The following is a 19,514-nucleotide window of genomic DNA, read 5'->3' on the forward strand; positions in this document are numbered from 1 at the left end:
AGGGACACTTCCAAGAAAGAGGGAGGAGAAAACCAGGTAGGAGGTAACTACAGAAGGAATAAACTATCTTGACTAAGATGGAAAGCATCGGTAAATTTTTATTATTTTGCTTGGTATAAAATTAAGGTAAGCTAGAGGGAGATATCTGTTGAAGGGCTCTTAAATGTTGAGAGGGGTGGGAGCAGATTGAGGTCAGTAGATTTCTTTCCCTCCTTACTCTTCCTCTTGTCCTCCCCAAGCCTAGCCTTATGCTCATGCTGAGTAATTGTCCCAGAGAGCAGCAATGCGACGGGCCTCACTGACAGAGGACTGAAAAGGTCAGGACATTTCCAGAGTAAAGTTAGAAGGAAAGGTGGTGACTGAGGTGAACATACATGTGGAGAGAAAGGTCACACCAAAGTCTTTGTCGGGAGTGTTTTTTATAAGTGTGAACAAGCTACCCAGACTAACTTAACCAAAAGTTGGTTGAAATGGGTGAATTTTATGGCATTGCCATTAGAAGGATATTTGCAGACCACAGTTAAACTTGGGACTGGCTGTCTGGGAGAAGAGGAGGAGCCAGGTCAGTTGTGGGCCCCTGGGAACTACGGAACAAGATCCATGTGAGCAGGACTCCAGCTCTCATCTTCTCCTTGGGTGCTTTGTTTTCCCTCTGAGGGCCCTCCTGACATGTGGTAGGAAGAGAGGCTGCCAGCAGCTTAGGAGCTGGGGCCCTCATCACCAGAGAAGGATCCATCTCCCAGTCCAGGGAATGGTTCTTGATTTTCTAACACTGACCCTCACCTGGACTAATTATCTAATTCTGGCTAGTGAGGGAGGGCCATGGCACTTCTCTATTGTGTGAAGGGACTGTGGTGAGGGGGGATCCACAGTCCCCAGGAGTGGGTGCTGCACCGAGGAGACACGTGCATACTGGACGGCCAGGAACTCAGTGCCATGGGCCATGTTCTGACGAACATTGGTTTTCCACAGGCTGTCATCCACTTTATCCTTGAAATATAGAATCATTTAAATATCTACACTCAAGACTGACCAGAAATGTCACTTCTTTATTCCCACAGAGAGCAGTAGTGCAGGGACCTGGACACTGAACGTGCTGTGGAAAATGTGTGGCATTGATGTGCACATGGACCCGAACATCGGCAAAAGGCTGAACGCTCTGGGAAACACCCTGACCACACTGACTGGGGAGGAGGTCATAGACGACATGGCTGATCTGAACTCCATGAACATCGGTGACCTGTCCGACGAGGATGAAGTGGACACTATGTCTCCCACTATCCACACTGTACGTACACTCACTGTGGGACATTTCCCAACTGGCTCTTCCCTGAGACAGGATATTTGTTATATTGCTAATTGTACAGGAAGGAGGGGACTGGTGAATCCTGTGTGTACATTTTATAATATTTTTAATGTCATAATAATGTCTTTTAATTGAGTTCCTTGTTCCATAATAATGCTTGTCAACCAACTTGTGCCTTAACTGACAGGTGACATACTGACATTAAAAGTACAGCAGATCCGTAGGGTCAGAATGTAGATCAGTGGTTTCTTCAGGCTGGGAACCTCAGAGGGCTTGGGAGGGGACCGGGAGAGACTGCTGATGGTTGTGAGGTTCCAGTGGTGGGTAGTGAAAATATTCCAAACACATTGTGGTGTTGGTTGCATAACTTTGTAATTATACCAAACACCAGTGAATTGTACAATTGAAATGGGTGAATTTTATGGCATGTAAGTTATAGCTAAATAAAGATGTTAAAAAATGAAACTCAAAAGTAAAATACATGTACACAAAATGTATACATTTAAAAATAAGTATTTCCATCTCTACTGTGCATTTTATAGTATCAAATTATTTGATAGTTAAAAAGAAAGTTACTCTCTGCTTTCATTCTAGTATTGATCTAAACATTTTAAAACTATCTTTTAACCATTGTATCATGAAATACTTTTGTTCTTGGAAAGACATTTTTTTAAAAAATTGATGTTACTGTTTATCGTTTAGAGTTCAGATGGAAGTTCAGTAAGTGGAGATGGCCACAAGCTCACCTTTGGGCAGCGACTTGTAAACCACCTGCTAGGCCTGACGCCCCCACACCAGCGCTATTCTGTTCCTGCAGAGTATCTGTGTGAGCCAGAGCTGGGGGGCTCCCCACAGTCAGGCCAGGCCCATTTGAAAGTGTGCAGAGCTCACTCATGGGGAAATGTAGGTGGTAACTAAATAGATTCCTATGAAAACAAAGGGATGCCAATCACTGGAGAATTCCAATCATTGTACTTAATATAGATGCCTTTGATTCTTGCATGCTTCTTTGATTTGTGTAAATTTTGTGATAGTGTAGATTTGCCGTGTGAACACAAGTTGGTACTGACAGATGTGCTTTGATTTTTTAGGAAGCCGTGGAATATCGAAGACAAGGAGCATCTTGTAGCCAGCCAGGAGATCTGAGGGGAAGAAAAATGGTGAAGCGAATAGTGGATATCAGAGAGCTGAATGAACAAGCCAAAGTCATAGATGATCTTAAGTATGTACCTTGATTTTTCACTTAATACCGTCCTCCTTAGTGATAGAATCACTGGGTTTTAAATGTGGGGAGACTCAGTGTGGACCAGTACAACCTCTTTAGTTTATAAATGAGATGAGCAAGGCCAGGGAAGTGTGGCAGTTACCTGAGGTCATGCATCCATTCGTGATCAAGTTAGGCCTGAAATCTTGGTCTGGTACTCATCACAGCTCCTCATTTCTGAGCAGTTTATGGCTGATTTCATATCACAGATCATATGTATCTCTACATGTGCATGTACACTTACATGTATCTTCACATGTCTATGTATATATGCATTGGTATTTCAGGAAGTCACATTTTTGAAAGGGGAAACAAATTGAGCATTTATCAAGTACCTACTGTGTATTTGACATGTTATCTCAGTTTACTCTCCACCGCCTTTCTGTGAGGTTAGGCGGCATTATCTAAACTTTATAATTGAAAAAGCAGGCTGGGGAGATAAAAATTAGAATTTGAACTTGTGTGGTCTGAACTCAAAGTGCATGCTTGTTTTGCCTGTATTAGCGCTTCTCTAGGACTGAGGTGGGTATGGGGTGAATTGAGAGTGTAAAGTCCTTGATAGTAATTTATTTTCTGTGTCTGTGGCCTGCTGGATGGTACTAAGTAATACTTCCTCTATGACTGTTCTTCAAACTTTGAAATTTTTGTTTTCCCAGAAATGATATTCATGCCTCATCTTTTCTAATCTTCGTACACCTGTACCGGTGTTTTTTTACATTCAAAGACTTCACACAAATGTGTGCATTTTGTACAGTGAAAGGTATTACCTAAGAACTTGTCTTGTCAGTTAATTACAGTACAGTGATTCACATTTTCCTGTTGACTCACATTGCAGTTTGAGTTTTGTTTTGGGGGGAAAATCACTTGAAGCAAATATATACTTCCTCCCTTAAAATCTTACTTGAGGCTTAAACTATAGGTAGAATTTTACATACAGGCATTCTTCCGTGGAGCGGGTCCACAGCTTTCGTAAGATGGTCAAAGAGACTCTCAGCGCAGAAATGAGTAAGACCAGTTCCTAACACATTGGAGCGAGCTTTGTTATAGTTTGCCTGGTATGAGTGTTAACTTCATTGGGGATTTTGGTTTGTTCATATATAATCTTTGATATTCTGAAAAGTGAAAGAATTAAAAAGGAGAAAGTAAAAATCAATCTTACTTTGTAACTTCTTTACATTAATTGCCATTTATTTTGCTTCCAGAAAATTAGGTGCAAGTGAAGGAACCATAAACCAAGAAATTCAACGTTACCAACAGTTAGAATCTGTTGCTGTGAATGACATTCGAAGAGATGTTCGTAAAAAGTTACGGAGATCTAGTATGCGAGTGAGTCAGCATTTACCAAAAATTTTATAAAAGTAGACTTTTTCTTTCCACTCAAGGAAACTGTCTGATGAGACCTCTGTTGTTCTCTTTCTTTTCCATTGCTGGTGGTAATGCCACCTGGTTTGTACGCCTTCCATCTACTATGTACCAGGCACTGTTTAAAACACTTTGTGTTTAACAGCCCATTGAATCCTTACAACCACCCTATGTATCATCTTCCCCATTTTAAAGATGAGAAAACCGAGACAGAGGCAAGTAATTTGGCCAGGGTTATACACCAGCAGTCTCCATGGAGCAAGAATCAAACCCCACAGTGGAACTCTGTTATCTGTGCCCTTAGTCACCGTGTTTTGTCTGCCTGTCATGAAGTCACACTTTCTCTTTAGTCTCTACCTCAAATGTGAAGTCTTCGAGATGTCCATTCTACCCCATCCCATTCCCTATAGCTGACTTTACCTCTCAGCACTTTATTCTGACTTTACCATTTGCTTATGTAGTTGCCCTTATTAGAGTTTGAGTCTCTCAAAGAACAACTTATTTATCTTTGACCCCACTACCTACCACATTTTCTGAGATTTAGTTCAATTGCTGAACAATTGAAATACATATATAGGTATGCTATACACATCTAGTAGGAAATAATTCTAAAATTTATTCAAGTAGAGGTAGGTTGGTTTGGGTTAAGGTGGTCTGGTTAGAGGAAAATTTACATTTTAAAAAAAGATAAATGGGTTCTTAACCATTTTTTAATAAATAGCAGAACCTCCCCCCCTTTCTTATTTTTACTAGAATAAGGTTTTGGGTGGCACCCCATTGTATACAAACATTAAATCAGAGCTGCAGGGTTAGAGGAAGGAGGAAAGGCACAAAAACCCAGTGTTTACTAGCTTGAATTTTCTTCCCTTGATCACCCCCAGAGCCCCAGACCACCTAGGCTGAATACAGCTCTAAATTCCTGATTGAAGTTAAAGGTAAAACCCAGTTTGAACTATTCCTCACTGGCCTCTGATGATGAATGATTAGTGATAATCTATAACGCACAATCCTATACTTAACACTGTCTGCTACTATGTGCCTGATAATCATAGAATATAATTGAATGAGTGCTTTCCTAGTATTTATAAGGTAGTTTATACTTGGTAATTGAGTGTTAAAAATAAAACTAGGGAGAGAGGACGGGAAATGAATGAAACGTGTTCTTGACATCTGTCTCCCTTGGCTTCCCCCTCATTTCCTGATGAGTCTTCTTGCATTGCACATCGCTGCATTGGAATCCTTTTCATATCTAGCCCCCGTTACTCATTGGGAGAAGAGGGAGTTGGAGGCCGGAAAGTGTTCAAGCCACCACTTCCTTTCCTTGTGCCGTGTGGAGAGTCCCGTAGCAGGTGCCCTTGGGTGGTACTTGAGATGACTGGTGTTCTTTGCCTCTTTTCTTGTAATCCTCATTTCCTTTTCTCTTTCTTCCCTTTTTAATTGTTTCCTTTCCTCTCACCCTATTTCTGTACCCCTCACCCCTGCTCCCAATCTTTTTTTTCTCTCAGGCCAGCTGGTGGCTAATATTTCCGCTCTACAGCTCTCCTAGTAGACACGAGGACTAAAGAAGCTGCCTCATGCTCTGATTTGATCCATCCACATTGTTAAGTGGCATTTAAAGCTGCTTGTCATTAACCTGGGAGACAGCTAACTGGTTTGTAGTAGTTGATAGTCACCCTTTTTTTCTCCTATTTCATTAGGCTGCTTCCCTGAAGGATAAGTGGGGCTTGGGTTACAAACCAAGTTACAACCGATCGAAGACCGTTTCTGCTTCTGGAAGACCACCTCTTAAGCGAATGGAAAGGGCAAGGTAATGTCTATTCCAGCCAATGAACCAAGTAGTAACTTCTGACTCCTTTGCCAAGGTCCACTGCTTATTTATTGTGTTCTGATTGAGGGAATTATGAAATTATGATAACAACTGGACATAGTCAAATACCTTTAATACTGGATACTGTCAAATTAAGAAATTTATTTGAGGAATTCCTCTATCACATTTGTGCCCCAACCATCATGTGCTTTCCAGGAAGGACATACATTGCTTTTTAGATAGGTGGATGTGTAAACTTACAGACTATCTAAAGAAGCAAAAATGTGCCCATTAATAGCTGCTGTTCTCAGTTTGTCATTTTAGAAAATGTATGAGTTCACACACATTTAGCATGTGAAAGAATGGAAAGTTTTACACAGTGAAGAAAAATACTATTTTACTAGTAAATGAGCACTATAAATAAAAATTGTAAATTCTTTTTTATATGGTTTAGTTTTAGAAAATCTGTGTCAACAAAACAAATTTTTTTTTTTATGGGATGCTAAAGGTTAAGAAATGCAATACCAAAAGTTGAATCCTTAGGTAAGGTAAATATTTAGAAATAGAACATAATGTCATTAATCAGACTTTTATGAAATCCAGGTGTGTTTTTTAAAACAGAGGTTAATGTTTTATAACTTTATGTTTTACTTAACAGTTCTCGAGCAGGAGAGCCTGAGGAGCTCCCAGAAATCCGTGTGGATGCAGCGTCTCCTGGGCCCAGAGTAACGTTCAATATCCAAGACACAGTAAGAGAAGCATTCCTGGTTAGATACACAGTGCTGATAATTACAAAACTATAATAGCTAGACAGTTTCAAAATGCTGATTCCTGCTTACAAGTAAAGTGTGGACTGTAACGGTTGAAACGTCTGTACCTTAACAAACAGCAGGGCACTGCCCAGGTATAGCGTTTTGCGTGTAGAATAAAGACCCCAACTGCTTGGTCTTAGGTAGAAATGTTTTGTTGAATAATTTTTCTTTCAATTGCGAATCCACATTAAACTAGGTCTTATACACAAATGTAAATGTGGAATGTTTATACTTTATGTATTTTACCATTTATGTATTTAAGTATAGAACATATGGAGATAATAGCAGAAACCAGAAGTAAAAAAGTCAGCTTCAAAGTTGTATTCCAATTTTATATTAAAAATGTTTGTTTTGTTTTTTATATATTTACTTTTAAACCATTATCTTTTATTTTTCGTGAGTTTTTATAAATTTTCTTATTATTTTAAGTCGAAAAAAACAGTATGGGGAAGCACACCGCAGTCCAGCTCTCCTGGGGAAGGGTATTTTCAGGTATTTCTTAAGAACAACATAAATTCTAAACGAATTAACCACCTGAGAATCTGCTTTCAAAATGTCTTCCTCTCATTCCATACTAAACTCAGACCTCAGAAATATTTTACATAAAGTTAATAAGCTCTTGCATAAATATATTTTAGTTTTATACTTCTTTATAGTTTAATATTAATTATTGAATCTTCAAAATTAAAAGGCTGAATCAACTTACCAAATCAATTCAACCAAATTGTAAACCAAAAAATGCAATTTTATTATAGTTATTTACTAATCCCTAAATGAATCTCTTTTCCCCACATTCAACTGCAAAGTGAATATTTTCTTTAAAAAATATTAGTCAACTAGTTCTAACTAAAATCAAACCTATCTTAGAACAAGAAATTAACCAATGAATTTTTTTTGAGTCATTGGTATAAAAAATGTATAAAAATCCATTTAGAAAATTACTCTCATGTTCAAAACAATATGACAAATGTGCTACACAGTCATAATTTATAATTCAAATTAACATTTTTATGAGCCAGATATTTTCCCTAAATACATCATAAAAGTAAAATTAAATTTTAAAAATGTGTCTGTATACCAGTTATATAAACCTTTGTCTAGAAATTTCCGTCGAGTTACTTTTAAAAACTGGCACTTATTCCACATGTATTTTATTTCCCTTCCTGGACCTTTTACATTAGAGTCTCAATATATATATCCGGTAGTTCCACTGAATTTAGTTAAACTGAATTTTGTTTTAGAACTACTACATTGTATTACAGTGAGCTTGATAAACATGTCCTTTTTTTGAAAATGATCTTGGAAATAAATCATTTACAGTGAATTGATTGGATTCTACTAATTAAGTTGATTTTTTTTTCCTGTCCAACATTTTTAAGTGGATATAATTGACATAAAACATTATATTAGTTGTACGTGTACAACATAATGATTCAATATGTGTATATATTGGGAAATGATTAAGTGTTCTTAAATGCATTAATATTTGAATTGATTCAAGTTCTATTTTTAAATATCAGTGTATGCTGTTTATAAAAAATAGTATATAAAATTATAAATTACAAAATAGATCATTAAGCATGGTTAAGTAGAAAATAAGTATAAAATGAAGAGAAATTTAGCCACATAAATTTTTACTATAGTAAAAATTGAAGATGTTCTGATAAATCTGAATTTACTTATTTACTAAATAACATGTATATAGTAAAAAGTGAAGAAAAGCTGAATTCTGCAAATGTTTGGAATTATGAATTAAGAAATTAGAATTTCACTAGGTATCTAATATAGTAGCAGCAATAAATTGCTCACCTTGCACATTACACTTGACAGAGGCTTATCACATTCTCAAAGGATAGTCAAACAACTCTCCAAATTGGGAATTGAAAGTAGGTCATAGGAAGTTTTGTTGTTTCTTTGATCTAGTTAAATGCAAAGGCCACAGGTTGCAATCCTCAGTTAGTGACAGGGTGTCTCGTCACCCTAATATTTAATAGCATTCCTAAGTTTGATTGAGTAATATGTTTATTTCCGAAGCTATTTGCTTTTGTCAACCGTTCAGGCCGCTTTTGTACAGGGTGTATCCAGCAAAGGCCCCTACAAGGGCTGTAGCTACATGAGGGCGCACCTCTTCCATCACCATGCCCTCCTGCCCTGTGATTACAGCTGATCATTGCTTCCTTGTCTCTGCAGCATGTTTAACTTACGCTTCATACTAATTAATATGATGATTTACATTTATCTGAGTAAGGTTTCACTCTGGTGTTTAGTATGTTGGTGGTGTGACTTTCTGTGGTTTGACCTTCTGCTTCCTTTCTTGCTGAGCCATTTCATAAGTTCACAAATCTGACCTTCCTCTCCATTCAGAGTGAGGAAATTTGACTCTGAGACAATTTTTAAGTGCTTAATCGTATGTCTTTTTCATTTTTAATTGAGAAGAGATTCATAATGTGAACCTGATTCATGTTTCCTCCTCTTACGATCAGTTTCCGGAGGAGACAGAACTGGACCTTTTGTCAGTTGCCATCGATGGTCCCTCCCATTACACATCCCCCAGCGAAGGGTCGCATTCTGTGTTCAGCTCTCCCAAAACTCCAGGCTTTTCTCCAGGCGTCACTTTCCAACCTGAAGATGGCCGACGGGATGACAGTTTGTCTTCCACGAGTGAAGATTCTGAGAAGGACGAAAAGGACGAAGAGCACGAGAGGGAAAGGTTTTATATTTACAGGAAACCCTCGTGAGTAGCCTTTTTGTGTTAAGATCCTTGGGTAGCATTTCTAAATCTAGGACCAAGCTTAAAGCATTATATATAACTGTTAACTTTCACAGAAAAACATCTTAATGTGCCCAACAGAGTGAGACTGAGAGACATGTCCATGGTTTACTAACGTAGTTTAGCTTCATCTGGCACTGCTGGGCTTTTTTCCTGTACTACTGCCTTTTAATAAAATCTGGGAAGATTTGCAAAATTGCATCTCCTCCCAAAAGTGAGTGTGGTGCACACATTCATATTCTGCCTCCTCCACAGCAGTGATAGCGTGTGTGTCCTTGCCACTCAGCACATGGCTGGGCACACAGTAGTAGCTCTCAGAAAATAGTTGTTGAATAAAATGTGACTTTGTTACACTTGGGGAAAACTTCAGTTTGTATGAGCTCATTGAGTATTTTGTGTGAATTTATAAACTAGTACAATTTATTCGTAGACTGTTGCTAACATAGCATGTTGGAGAATAGTTTGTTAAAAACTCTTCCCACTTCCCTGCAGTGTGATGACCAGTTGTTTTTTCTGCAGACATACGTCTCGTAAAAAAGCCACAGGCTTTGCTGCTGTTCACCAGCTATTTACAGAGCGCTGGCCCTCAGCTCCTGTGAACCGGAGCCTCAGCGGCACAGCTACTGAGAGAAATATTGACTTTGAACTGGACATACGGGTTGAAATTGATAGTGGAAAATGTGTGCTTCACCCAACCACACTCCTACAAGAACATGATGATATAAGCTTGAGAAGGTAAGAAACTGGTCAGATGGGGGTACATGTAATTTCATTTGTTAGAAATACTATTTATATAGCGTAAACAGACTTCCCCCCCCACCTCCCGAAATGCAGATTGAAAGAATAGATTTAATCATACTTAAAATGTGAGTGGTTATTTGAATAACATTCTATTTCTTTAGACAAGTGTATTACATTTTTTGGCAACTAGAAATGGATGTCTGATTTAGATTCTAGAAAATTCTTTAAAATAGTTACATCTTTGGAATTCTCCTTTAAACAAGAATGAATTTCTCGGTTGGTCTCTGACCTTGTATTGGGCATGCTTCTATTTTAGAGAGCAGTGCAGTACTCAGGAATGTTTGGTTATTGAGAGTTTTGATAAAGTAAAGATGTAAGAAAGACTGGATCAGTTGCATGAAGGGCCTCTGTGTGCTGGGGTACTGTCCAGGTGTAACTGTAGCTTTACCATTTGTGTCCATCAGTGAGTAATCAATGCTTGTAAACAGGCTTTACGTTAGATTATTTTTTCTTTGAAATTTTGTTTTTCTTTTCTAATCTAAAAGAGAATTATAAGAAGATAATAATGATTGGGTAGGTGGCATATGGAACCAGAGGGTGGATGCTGACAGTCCTTGAAGCTGGGAGAAGGATCTGGGCTCATTATACCATCTGTTTACTTTTCCTATGTTTGAAATAAGGAGTCTTTAAATGGTTTAAGGAAGCTTTTATAAAAATCACAAGATACAAAGTTAAATTTTTACAAAGGTAGTAGCGATGATAAAAGACTATTTATTTTGAGTTGAACCATAACAAACCACAGTAATTTGCTGATATTCCATTGGTTTTACCTCTGTAAAGGGCAATTTTGTTTGGTTAAACCTACTGTGTTCACGAGAAACAGTCGTGACCTCAGGTGAGAGTAAAAGTAATTGTGCTGTGTATTATGGACCATAGAGCAGAAACGTCACTGTGCGAGGCATTAGTTGGTTTGGCTGGAGACAGAGTAGCTTTACTTTCTCAGCTTCATTAATGAGTGATGACATTCCATTTACTGTATAAATAACAGTTTGATTTTAAACAAAAGGAAAGGAGAGAAATGTAATTTTTAAAAAAGATAAAACAGCCCTGGCTGATTTGGCTCAGTGGTTAGAGCATCAGCCCGCAGACTGAAGGGTCTTGGGTTTGATTCTGGTCAAGGGCACATACCATGGTTGCAGGCTCAATCCCTAGCCCGGTTGGGGCATCTACAGGACTCAACTAATTGATGTCCCTCTCTCACGTCAATGTTTCTCTCTCTCTCCATTCCATTCTCTCTGAAAAGCAGTGGAAAAAATATCCTTGAGTGAGGATAAATAAATGAAAAAGATAAAACTTTTTTTTACTTTATAGGAGTTATGATAGAAGTTCCAGGAGTTTAGATCAAGATTCACCTTCAAAAAAGAAGTTTCAAACTAATTATGCTTCTACCACCCATTTAATGACTGGCAAGAAAGTGCCATCGTCGTTGCAGACAAAGCCAAGTGACTTGGAAACAACAGTCTTTTATATCCCTGGAGTCGATGTAAAGGTATAAACCTTATGTCTAGGATGTGAGATGAGATTATTAGTATCAGTGCTTATTTTCTATCATACATGCACTTCCTTCACCATTTATATGAAAGCGAGCCTTTCCAAGGGTTTTCTCTAGCATACAAACATCCGAAGTGCAGGTTGTCACTTTCTTTAGATAGATTTCCCCACCAAAGTTGGGCAGAAAGAAGTTAATTTTATTTTTCATATGCTGATATTCATAACATGTTTGCTAAGCCTTGCCTAGTGCAATTTTATGAAACAACTATTTTTTAGATTCTAGAATTACAGAATCCTAGAATGTTAAGCTGGAAATAACTTTAAATATTATTTGGGGTGGCCTTTTTAGTTCTGAAAATGGAAGAAAGCTAAGAAATGTGCCAGGGTCACAGAACTAACTTGCAAACACAGGACCTGGGTCTTCTGACTCCTGGGCCCGTGTTCATGCTACACATTTTCCTGAATTTCTTGGTTTTTCTCATCTGCATGATTTTAACTTTGAAAGTTTATTTTTTCCAATACAGTTGCATTACAATTCCAAGACACTAAAGACTGAATCACCTAACGCCTCCCGAGGGTCTTCCTTGCCAAGAACACTGTCTAAAGAGTCCAAGCTGTCTGGTATGAAAGATAGTGCCGCCTCTCCTTCTCCTTTACCTTGCACTGTCCAGAGCAAGACTAACACCTTACTTCCTCCCCAGCCCCCACCTATTCCCTCAGGTATTGAAGGAAAATGTACTTGACTTTTACTTTTTTTCATACCTTAATGTTTTGTCATCACCTACTTGCTCTATTGAGACTTTCAAATTCACATGTTTAAGAAAAGAGGAAATAGACTTAATAATGACAGTACAAAATTCATAGATGGAAGTGTAAGCCAACTACTTTGGGCTATTTTTCAAATTGTTATTACCTTAGAATATCAGTTGTTAAAATAAACTTAATATACTAAATACTTAATTTTTTAGATCTATGCATATTTAGAAAAAATTGCATGTAGTTCCAGTCTGGGAGCTGGTGATCTAAATGAAAACATCAGGCTTACACAAGACAGAGTACACTGGACTAGACCACACTGTGACCTATGACTGGTTAACACGCTGCCCAAACTTGGTGGCTTGTAGCCTCAAACACAGTTTCTGTGGATCACAGATTCAGGAGCAGTTTGGCCGGGTTGATTTTTACGAAGTTGCTGTCAAGATGTTGGCTAGGGCTGTGTCATCTGAATTCTTGGCTGAGTCTCAGGCACCTGTGCCCATCATGTCCCACTGCACGTGGTGGGCACACTGTGCCTTAGTCCTCCCCCCGTGGGCTTCCCTGCTGGGCTGCTGGCCTGTTCTCATGGCAGGGCAGCTGGTGTCCTTCAAAAGGCGCAATCCCAATGAGAGTATGGCTGAAGCAGCCCCATCTTTTGTGGCTTAACCTTAGAAGTCATGCACCATCCCTTCTACAATATCTATTGATCCTGCACCTCAGCTCTGCTCAGTGTGGGAGGGAACCACACAGGGGCATGAGTGCCAGGGGCCAGGACCGTTAGAAGCTATTCTGAATCTGGGTACCACACCACATGAATATCACCTTTCCTGTATAGAATTTCCAAAACGGGGAATGTCAGACTGGAAAGTAATTATTTGTAACAGTTTCATTTGGGAGATGGAACTTGATACATAAATCTTTTAAAATAGCCGGTAATATGATAAGAATGCCAGTCTTTTTCTATCATTTTCAGTCGACAAGGCACGCTTATGTCCACCACGTGCAGGACAGATATGATTATTCCTATTTGATAAATGTGGAAAATTAAGGCTCATAGAAGTTGAATTTCTTCCTAGGTTTACAAAACTAATATATGTTGGAGTTGGAAACCTAAGCCAAAATTAGCTAAGTCTGAGATAGCTGTTACACTCATTCTACTGATGTGGAAATATTTAATTAGGTAGAAGGAAAGAGATGACAGCCCATGTAGGGAAGCATTGTAAATATGTATGAGCTGAGGACAGCAAGAACATACAGAAGCCTGAAAATAATGACATTTTCTTCACTTGCCACAAAATATTGTCAGTTCTCTGTATCCTAAGTGGACAAAATAATGCTTAAGAGAAACGTAGCAAAGTATAAACTTGAAAAGCTGAACCAAAATTTGTGAGCTAGAGCAAGTAGGAATAACTTGTGTTACCTACATCCTTAGTCATCTTTGTATTCTAACATTAATATATCATTTCCATCAACCTGCTCTCTTTTTTACATTCTTGTATGGTTTTACGTATAAGGTGCTTTGCCTGATTAAACTGTCATATAACTCTAATGTCTCACAAAATTATCATATATTTTCTTAAATTCACCTCACATTTATCAATATTCTAGCCAAAGGAAAAGGAAGTGGAGGAATCAAAACAGCCAAGTTATATGCCTGGGTAGCGCTTCAGTCACTGCCAGAGGAAATGGTGATCAGTCCCTGCCTGTTAGACTTTCTGGAAAAGGCTCTGGAAACTATCCCAATCACACCGATTGAGAGGAATTACACAAGTGAGTACCCTCCTTACAGACTTACTTCCCCATTACATATACTTTGGGGTCCTAGTACTTAGAAGGATTTTGTAATGGCATTACATATTATTATTTAGTATATTCAGTGATAATATAAAAGAATTATAGAACTGAGAAAGAACCTGAGAGATCATCTGGTCCTCATTTACAAGTGAAGAAGCTAAGTTCTGGTGAGGTTGTAGGATTTTCCATAGCCACAGCCAGTTCATAACAAAATCACGTCCTTGGGTCCTGATGTATCTCTTAGACTAGAAAGTCCTTGGGGCAAAGGCGTAATTGCTGTTCCTTTTTGGGTGTTTGGTGTAGCAGCGGGGTGGGTTGGGGATCTGGGTTTGTGAAGGTGAGCAAGAGGTTTGACTGGGGAAAGAAGTGTGGCATGATGGGCCGTGGAAGCAAATGTTGCTGTGTGTTCATAGCCCTGAGCTCAGTACTGGCCCTTGTCCTAATGGTGCAACTTAAAACTCACTATTTTAATAGCTGTCAGCTCCCAAGATGAAGACATGGGGCATTTTGAGATTCCAGACCCTATGGAAGAGTCAACAACATCGTTAGTGTCGTCCTCCACGTCTGCTTACTCTTCCTTCCCAGTGGATGTCGTGGTCTACGTGCGTGTACAGGTGAGATATATCACTTATTCTTGCTGTTTTAGAGAAAAATGTGTTTTTTAAGCTTATTTGAACCTTCCCAACATTATTTCCCTTTCAAATTTTTTTCTTCTTGGGCTCCCGGACCTTTGTATGTATCAAGGCTGACAGGTTGCTGGAACCTTGGGGAAGTACATGTATAGTTGTGTGTGTGTTTACTTTTCTTCTGAGGAAGGCTTTCAAAATTTAGATTTCATACTTTTGTGGCAAAAGTAAGTTAAGTTACATATGTAAGTTAAAACTGTTTTTTAGCATTATATGCCTTTTTCAGTATGGCACCTGTGCTTCTTGCCATTGTGGTCCTTTGGGGCACATATAAAGGTAATTGAGGTATAAAATCACAGTAATGCCTTTGTTAGGTTTCTGCTAAGAGTTATGTAATTTTTATTTAACATTTTACTTTAAAATGCAGTCCTTTCAATGGGCCTTTGGGAGTTTATGTTAGCATCTGATTAAATCCATTTAGTAAAAGTATTTGAAAACTACTCATATCTAAACTTGAGGGTTTAGTTTACCCTCAATTAAAATCTGATGATCAATCTCAAGAATAAAAGAAAAGCTAGTGGTCATCTGTTCAGACCATTTTCTCCAGCAGCAATTTGGCCAGAGCTCCCTTCTGGTGTTTTGCACTAGCTTTTTTCAAGATCTGATGAAAATATTTAACAGGTAAGGGCTTGAGAGCTTATAAACTTTTATTAATGTAAGTCTTTTTAAATTTTAGTATAAGGGAAATTACTTCCTGTACTTGATTATGAACAAGTATAATGTGAATATAAACATCTTTAATGGTCTGAATCATCTAAATATCTAAATATTTATCACTCAGATATAGCTCCTCAAATATTTAGATTTTTAAAGATGATACCATTTTGTTAATACATTGCTTAATGTGTCATGTGTTGTTTTGTAAAAGCTAGTACATTAAACACAAAGTTTTTTTGTGTGTCAGTAAATTTTATATATGTGGACCAAAATCGAAATGTAATTTTTAGAATCCAATGTGAAATTGTTTAACCTAGAACCTTTTTTATTTTTGGCTTTCTGCACTTTAGCCCTCACAGATCAAGTTCAGCTGTTTACCAGTGTCAAGAGTAGAATGCATGCTGAAGCTGCCATCCCTGGACCTGGTGTTCTCTTCAAACCGGGGGGAACTGGAGACTTTAGGGACCTCGTGTCCTGCCGAGACTTCATCCCCTGGAGGTAATGTCACTCAGAGTGGAGCAAAGACCTCTGCAGGCAAGACAGGAACCCCAGGTATGTTTCCTTAAACATCCTTTTATCCCACCAGTATACAGCCAAGTACTATTTAATGCTCTATTCTGTTGGCCTCACATTGTTCATGTTTAAAGCAGAGTGGGAATCAGCCTGTCCACTCATGGTAAGTTTTGCCACTGAGGACACTTGGTTCTCTAAGAGAGAGATCTTTACTTTTTGCATATATTTATATATATATTTTTTGCATAGCGGTTCTTTTATTTTTTCAATTACAGTTTACATTCAATATTATTTTGTACTAGTTTCAGGTGTACAGCATAGTAGTCAGTCATATACACTACATAGTGTTCCACCGATATTTCAAGTACACACCTGGCACCGTACACAGCTATTACGATATTATTGACTGTATTCCTTGTGCTGTACTCTACATCCCCATGACTATTCTGTAACTACCAATTTGCACTTCTGAATCCCTTCACCTTTTTCACCCAGCCCCCAAGTCCCCTCTGCTCTGACAACTGTCAGTCTGATTTTTGTATCTGTGTGTCTGTTTCTATTTTGTTTGTTGGTTTATCCTGTTCTTTAAATTCCACATGTAAGAGAGATCATATGGTATTTGTCTTTCTCTGAGTCACTTATTTCACTGTGCATAATACCCTCTAGGTCCATTTGTACTGTTGCAAAAGGTGTAACTTTCTGCATTCGCTCTGTTTGCACTGTTTCTTACTGGAATGTGAACCTCAGCAGTCTGATTGGACTTGTTTACAGTTTGTCCAATTCTCCCCCTTTGCTTAAAACCCAATATTTTGTGCCTTTTCTGTGGCCTGTTCCAGTGGTGCAAAGGAGAGAAGAAACAGGAGGCCATGGAGTTGGCTAGTCATACGTATAAAGGAATGTTTCAGAGTATTCAACATGGTTGACCAACTAAATTAATTAGAAAGCACATCTAAGACCTCATTTTGTTTTCATGGATTAAATCTGTCTTTGAGTGCACATTTGAATATTTCTATTTTATTTTTAAGTCATGTTTGGTTGGCTCTTGAGACTGTGTTAGTGACAGGCATTTTTAATTTTCTGTGGCTGGTAAAGATTTTGGATGTCTGTGTTGATGGCAGGTTCGTCAGGATTGGGCAGCCCTCTTGGCAGAAGTCGGCACAGCAGCAGTCAGTCAGATCTGACCACTTCTAGCAGCAGTTCCTCTGGGCTGAGCTTCACTGCCTGCATGTCTGACTTCTCCCTCTACGTGTTTCACCCTTATGGAGCTGGAAAACAGAAGACTGCTGTTTCTGGCCTCACATCTGGGTCAGGAGGCTTAGGTACACTTAGCATGTTTGCATCTTTCTCAACTTTAGAGCACTTTTCAAGCTTTGATCTTTTCAGAAATCATGATACCTTTAATAATGGATATAAAACAAGATCAGATACTTACTAATTTTTTCTTTTGATAATATCTATCCTGTTTCTACAAATAAGTAGAAATATGCAATAAATAATTCAGGTAAATAAATTATATAAGAATTGTAAAACTCAGAATATTTTATAAGTGATATACACAGTACAGTAATTTATTCTGATATGGGTTTATTTGGATAAGAAAGTACATTCTACAAATAGTAAATTTTTAAAGTGTGTGCATCATGTTTGTTAATTTAAAATAAGACATTATTATTATTATTACTATTAGAGAACTTAAATTTCACTGACATTTTAAAGTGCAGATTTGCCACTTAAAATACTCATTAGAGCATTCTGCTTAAGTTTTTACCTCATTTTAAATGATTTTAATTGATGTGTTTAGTTCTAGTATTTTGGATAATTTCATGGAACTAGATAGTTGTGTGTGCATGTACATGTACGCATTTATGTGTATGTACTCATGTATGTGTGTGTGTATATGTACTCATGTAGGTGTGTGTGTTTTTCAAAGGGAATGTGGATGAAGACCCCACTTCAGTCACTGGTCGAAAAGACTCACTAAGTATAAACCTTGAGTTTGTAAAAGTGAGTTTGTCTCGGATAAGGCGTTCAGGAGGTGCCTCGTTCTTTGAAAGTCAGTCTGTAAACAAGTCTGCAAGCAAAATGGACACCACACTAATAAATATATCTGGTATTCAATTTTATAGTTTTTTAATTTAAATATTATTTTCCAGAATTAAGGGGCTCCTTTTTAACAGCATTTAAGTATTACATTTATTTAATAATATGAGGCTTTTAGTGATAAAGGAGAGGAATGACAGTCCAGCCTAGTGTATGCTCTCAGTTCAAATAATCAGTGTTAGAAATATGACTTCTAGATAAATACACAGAAATATCACCTAAAGGCTAGAATGTGCGTCATTAAGTCACCTAAAACTGCTCTTCTCTTCACTTCTCTACCATGAATGGGTAAAATTTCTAATTTTTAATTTGATTTTCTAATTGCAAATTCTTAAAACACTAAAGAGGAATGAGTTAAAAATGTTCCACATGCATTTAATTTTAAATACTCAAAAGTGATTTGGCCCTGGCCGGTGTGGCTCAGTTGGGTTGAGTGTTGTCCCAAGCACCAAGAGGTCTCTGGTTCAATTTCCAGTCAGGGCACATGCCTTGGTTGCTGGCTCAGTCCCCAGTAGGGGTTGTGCAGGAGACAGGCGATCGATGTTTCTCTCCCCCTCTGCCTTCCTCTCTCTCTTTAAAAAAAATCAATAAAAACATTTTTTTTTTTTAAAGTGATCTGCCCATAGTTACAAAGCTAGTAGTACACATGCACGTGACTTGTATGCTGGGCTACAGGTAGCATTGATTTTTTGGGCAGTGAAGCCATTAGAGGTTTTTGAGAAATGGGATGACAACATTGTCCCCAGAGATAACAGACTGTATTGCACACTTAAAAATCTTTTGAGAGGATAGATCTCATCTTAAGTGTTCTGACCACACAAAAAGACAAAATTTTATATGGATTATAAAATAAACATCTATGTGTGTGTGCATATATATACATATATATAAGAAATGGGTATTTTAGAAAGAATTCATGTCAGTATGAAAAATGGGAGGGAAGATGCGTGGGGAGGCTGTTGAACTAGCAGCAGGGGCTGAAGGCTGGATGTGACAATAATGGAGAGGAGGGAATGGTGTCTAGAGAAAGAAGAGAATCCATAAGCTTGGAGACAGAGTTTGTGCAGAGCAGCAGAGACAGGATGCTTCACAATTTCAGCCTAGGTGACAGAAGGGACAGAGGTCACTAACCTAGGTAGAAAATGAAAAAGGAAGTGCCTCCAGGGCATTTAAGTGGAAGGGTGGGGTAGGAGCTGCTGATGGGCGTGGCTTTGGGAGACCTGGGTGGGAAAACCCTCCAGAGGCCCAGAGGAATAAGGAGGGCAGAGCTGGAGCTGCATTCGCTCCCTGCACAGCAGTGACCACTGACCAGTCCTGCTCTATCTAGAGCAGGGGTGGGGAACATCCTGTCTGCAGAATACAGCCCTCAAAATCATTTGGTCTGGCCATGTCAAG

General features: G+C 38.3%; 1 protein-coding gene across 2 annotated transcripts in view; it reads left to right on the top strand.

The window, feature by feature from the left end:
- The window catches only part of BLTP1 (bridge-like lipid transfer protein family member 1), a 134,961-nt gene that overhangs the window by 100,852 nt on the left and 14,595 nt on the right, over positions 1-19,514 (top strand). Inside the window, exons 61-76 of one of the 2 annotated variants that reach the window (XM_081134323.1) lie at positions 1,062-1,288; positions 2,009-2,209; positions 2,398-2,528; positions 3,773-3,896; positions 5,630-5,739; positions 6,398-6,488; positions 6,981-7,043; positions 9,035-9,285; positions 9,841-10,056; positions 11,434-11,611; positions 12,138-12,333; positions 13,978-14,139; positions 14,638-14,777; positions 15,857-16,058; positions 17,138-17,338; positions 17,950-18,129. In XM_081134323.1, coding sequence (XP_080990449.1) covers positions 1,062-1,288; positions 2,009-2,209; positions 2,398-2,528; positions 3,773-3,896; positions 5,630-5,739; positions 6,398-6,488; positions 6,981-7,043; positions 9,035-9,285; positions 9,841-10,056; positions 11,434-11,611; positions 12,138-12,333; positions 13,978-14,139; positions 14,638-14,777; positions 15,857-16,058; positions 17,138-17,338; positions 17,950-18,129 — 2,673 coding nt within the window. The remainder of the gene's footprint in view (positions 1-1,061; positions 1,289-2,008; positions 2,210-2,397; positions 2,529-3,772; positions 3,897-5,629; positions 5,740-6,397; positions 6,489-6,980; positions 7,044-9,034; positions 9,286-9,840; positions 10,057-11,433; positions 11,612-12,137; positions 12,334-13,977; positions 14,140-14,637; positions 14,778-15,856; positions 16,059-17,137; positions 17,339-17,949; positions 18,130-19,514) is intronic. The other variant, XM_081134324.1, reaches the window with a different exon arrangement.

Source organism: Miniopterus schreibersii, assembly GCF_964146895.1.
Source record: "Miniopterus schreibersii genome assembly, chromosome: 4".
In the NCBI taxonomy this organism is placed as follows: domain Eukaryota; kingdom Metazoa; phylum Chordata; class Mammalia; order Chiroptera; family Miniopteridae; genus Miniopterus; species Miniopterus schreibersii.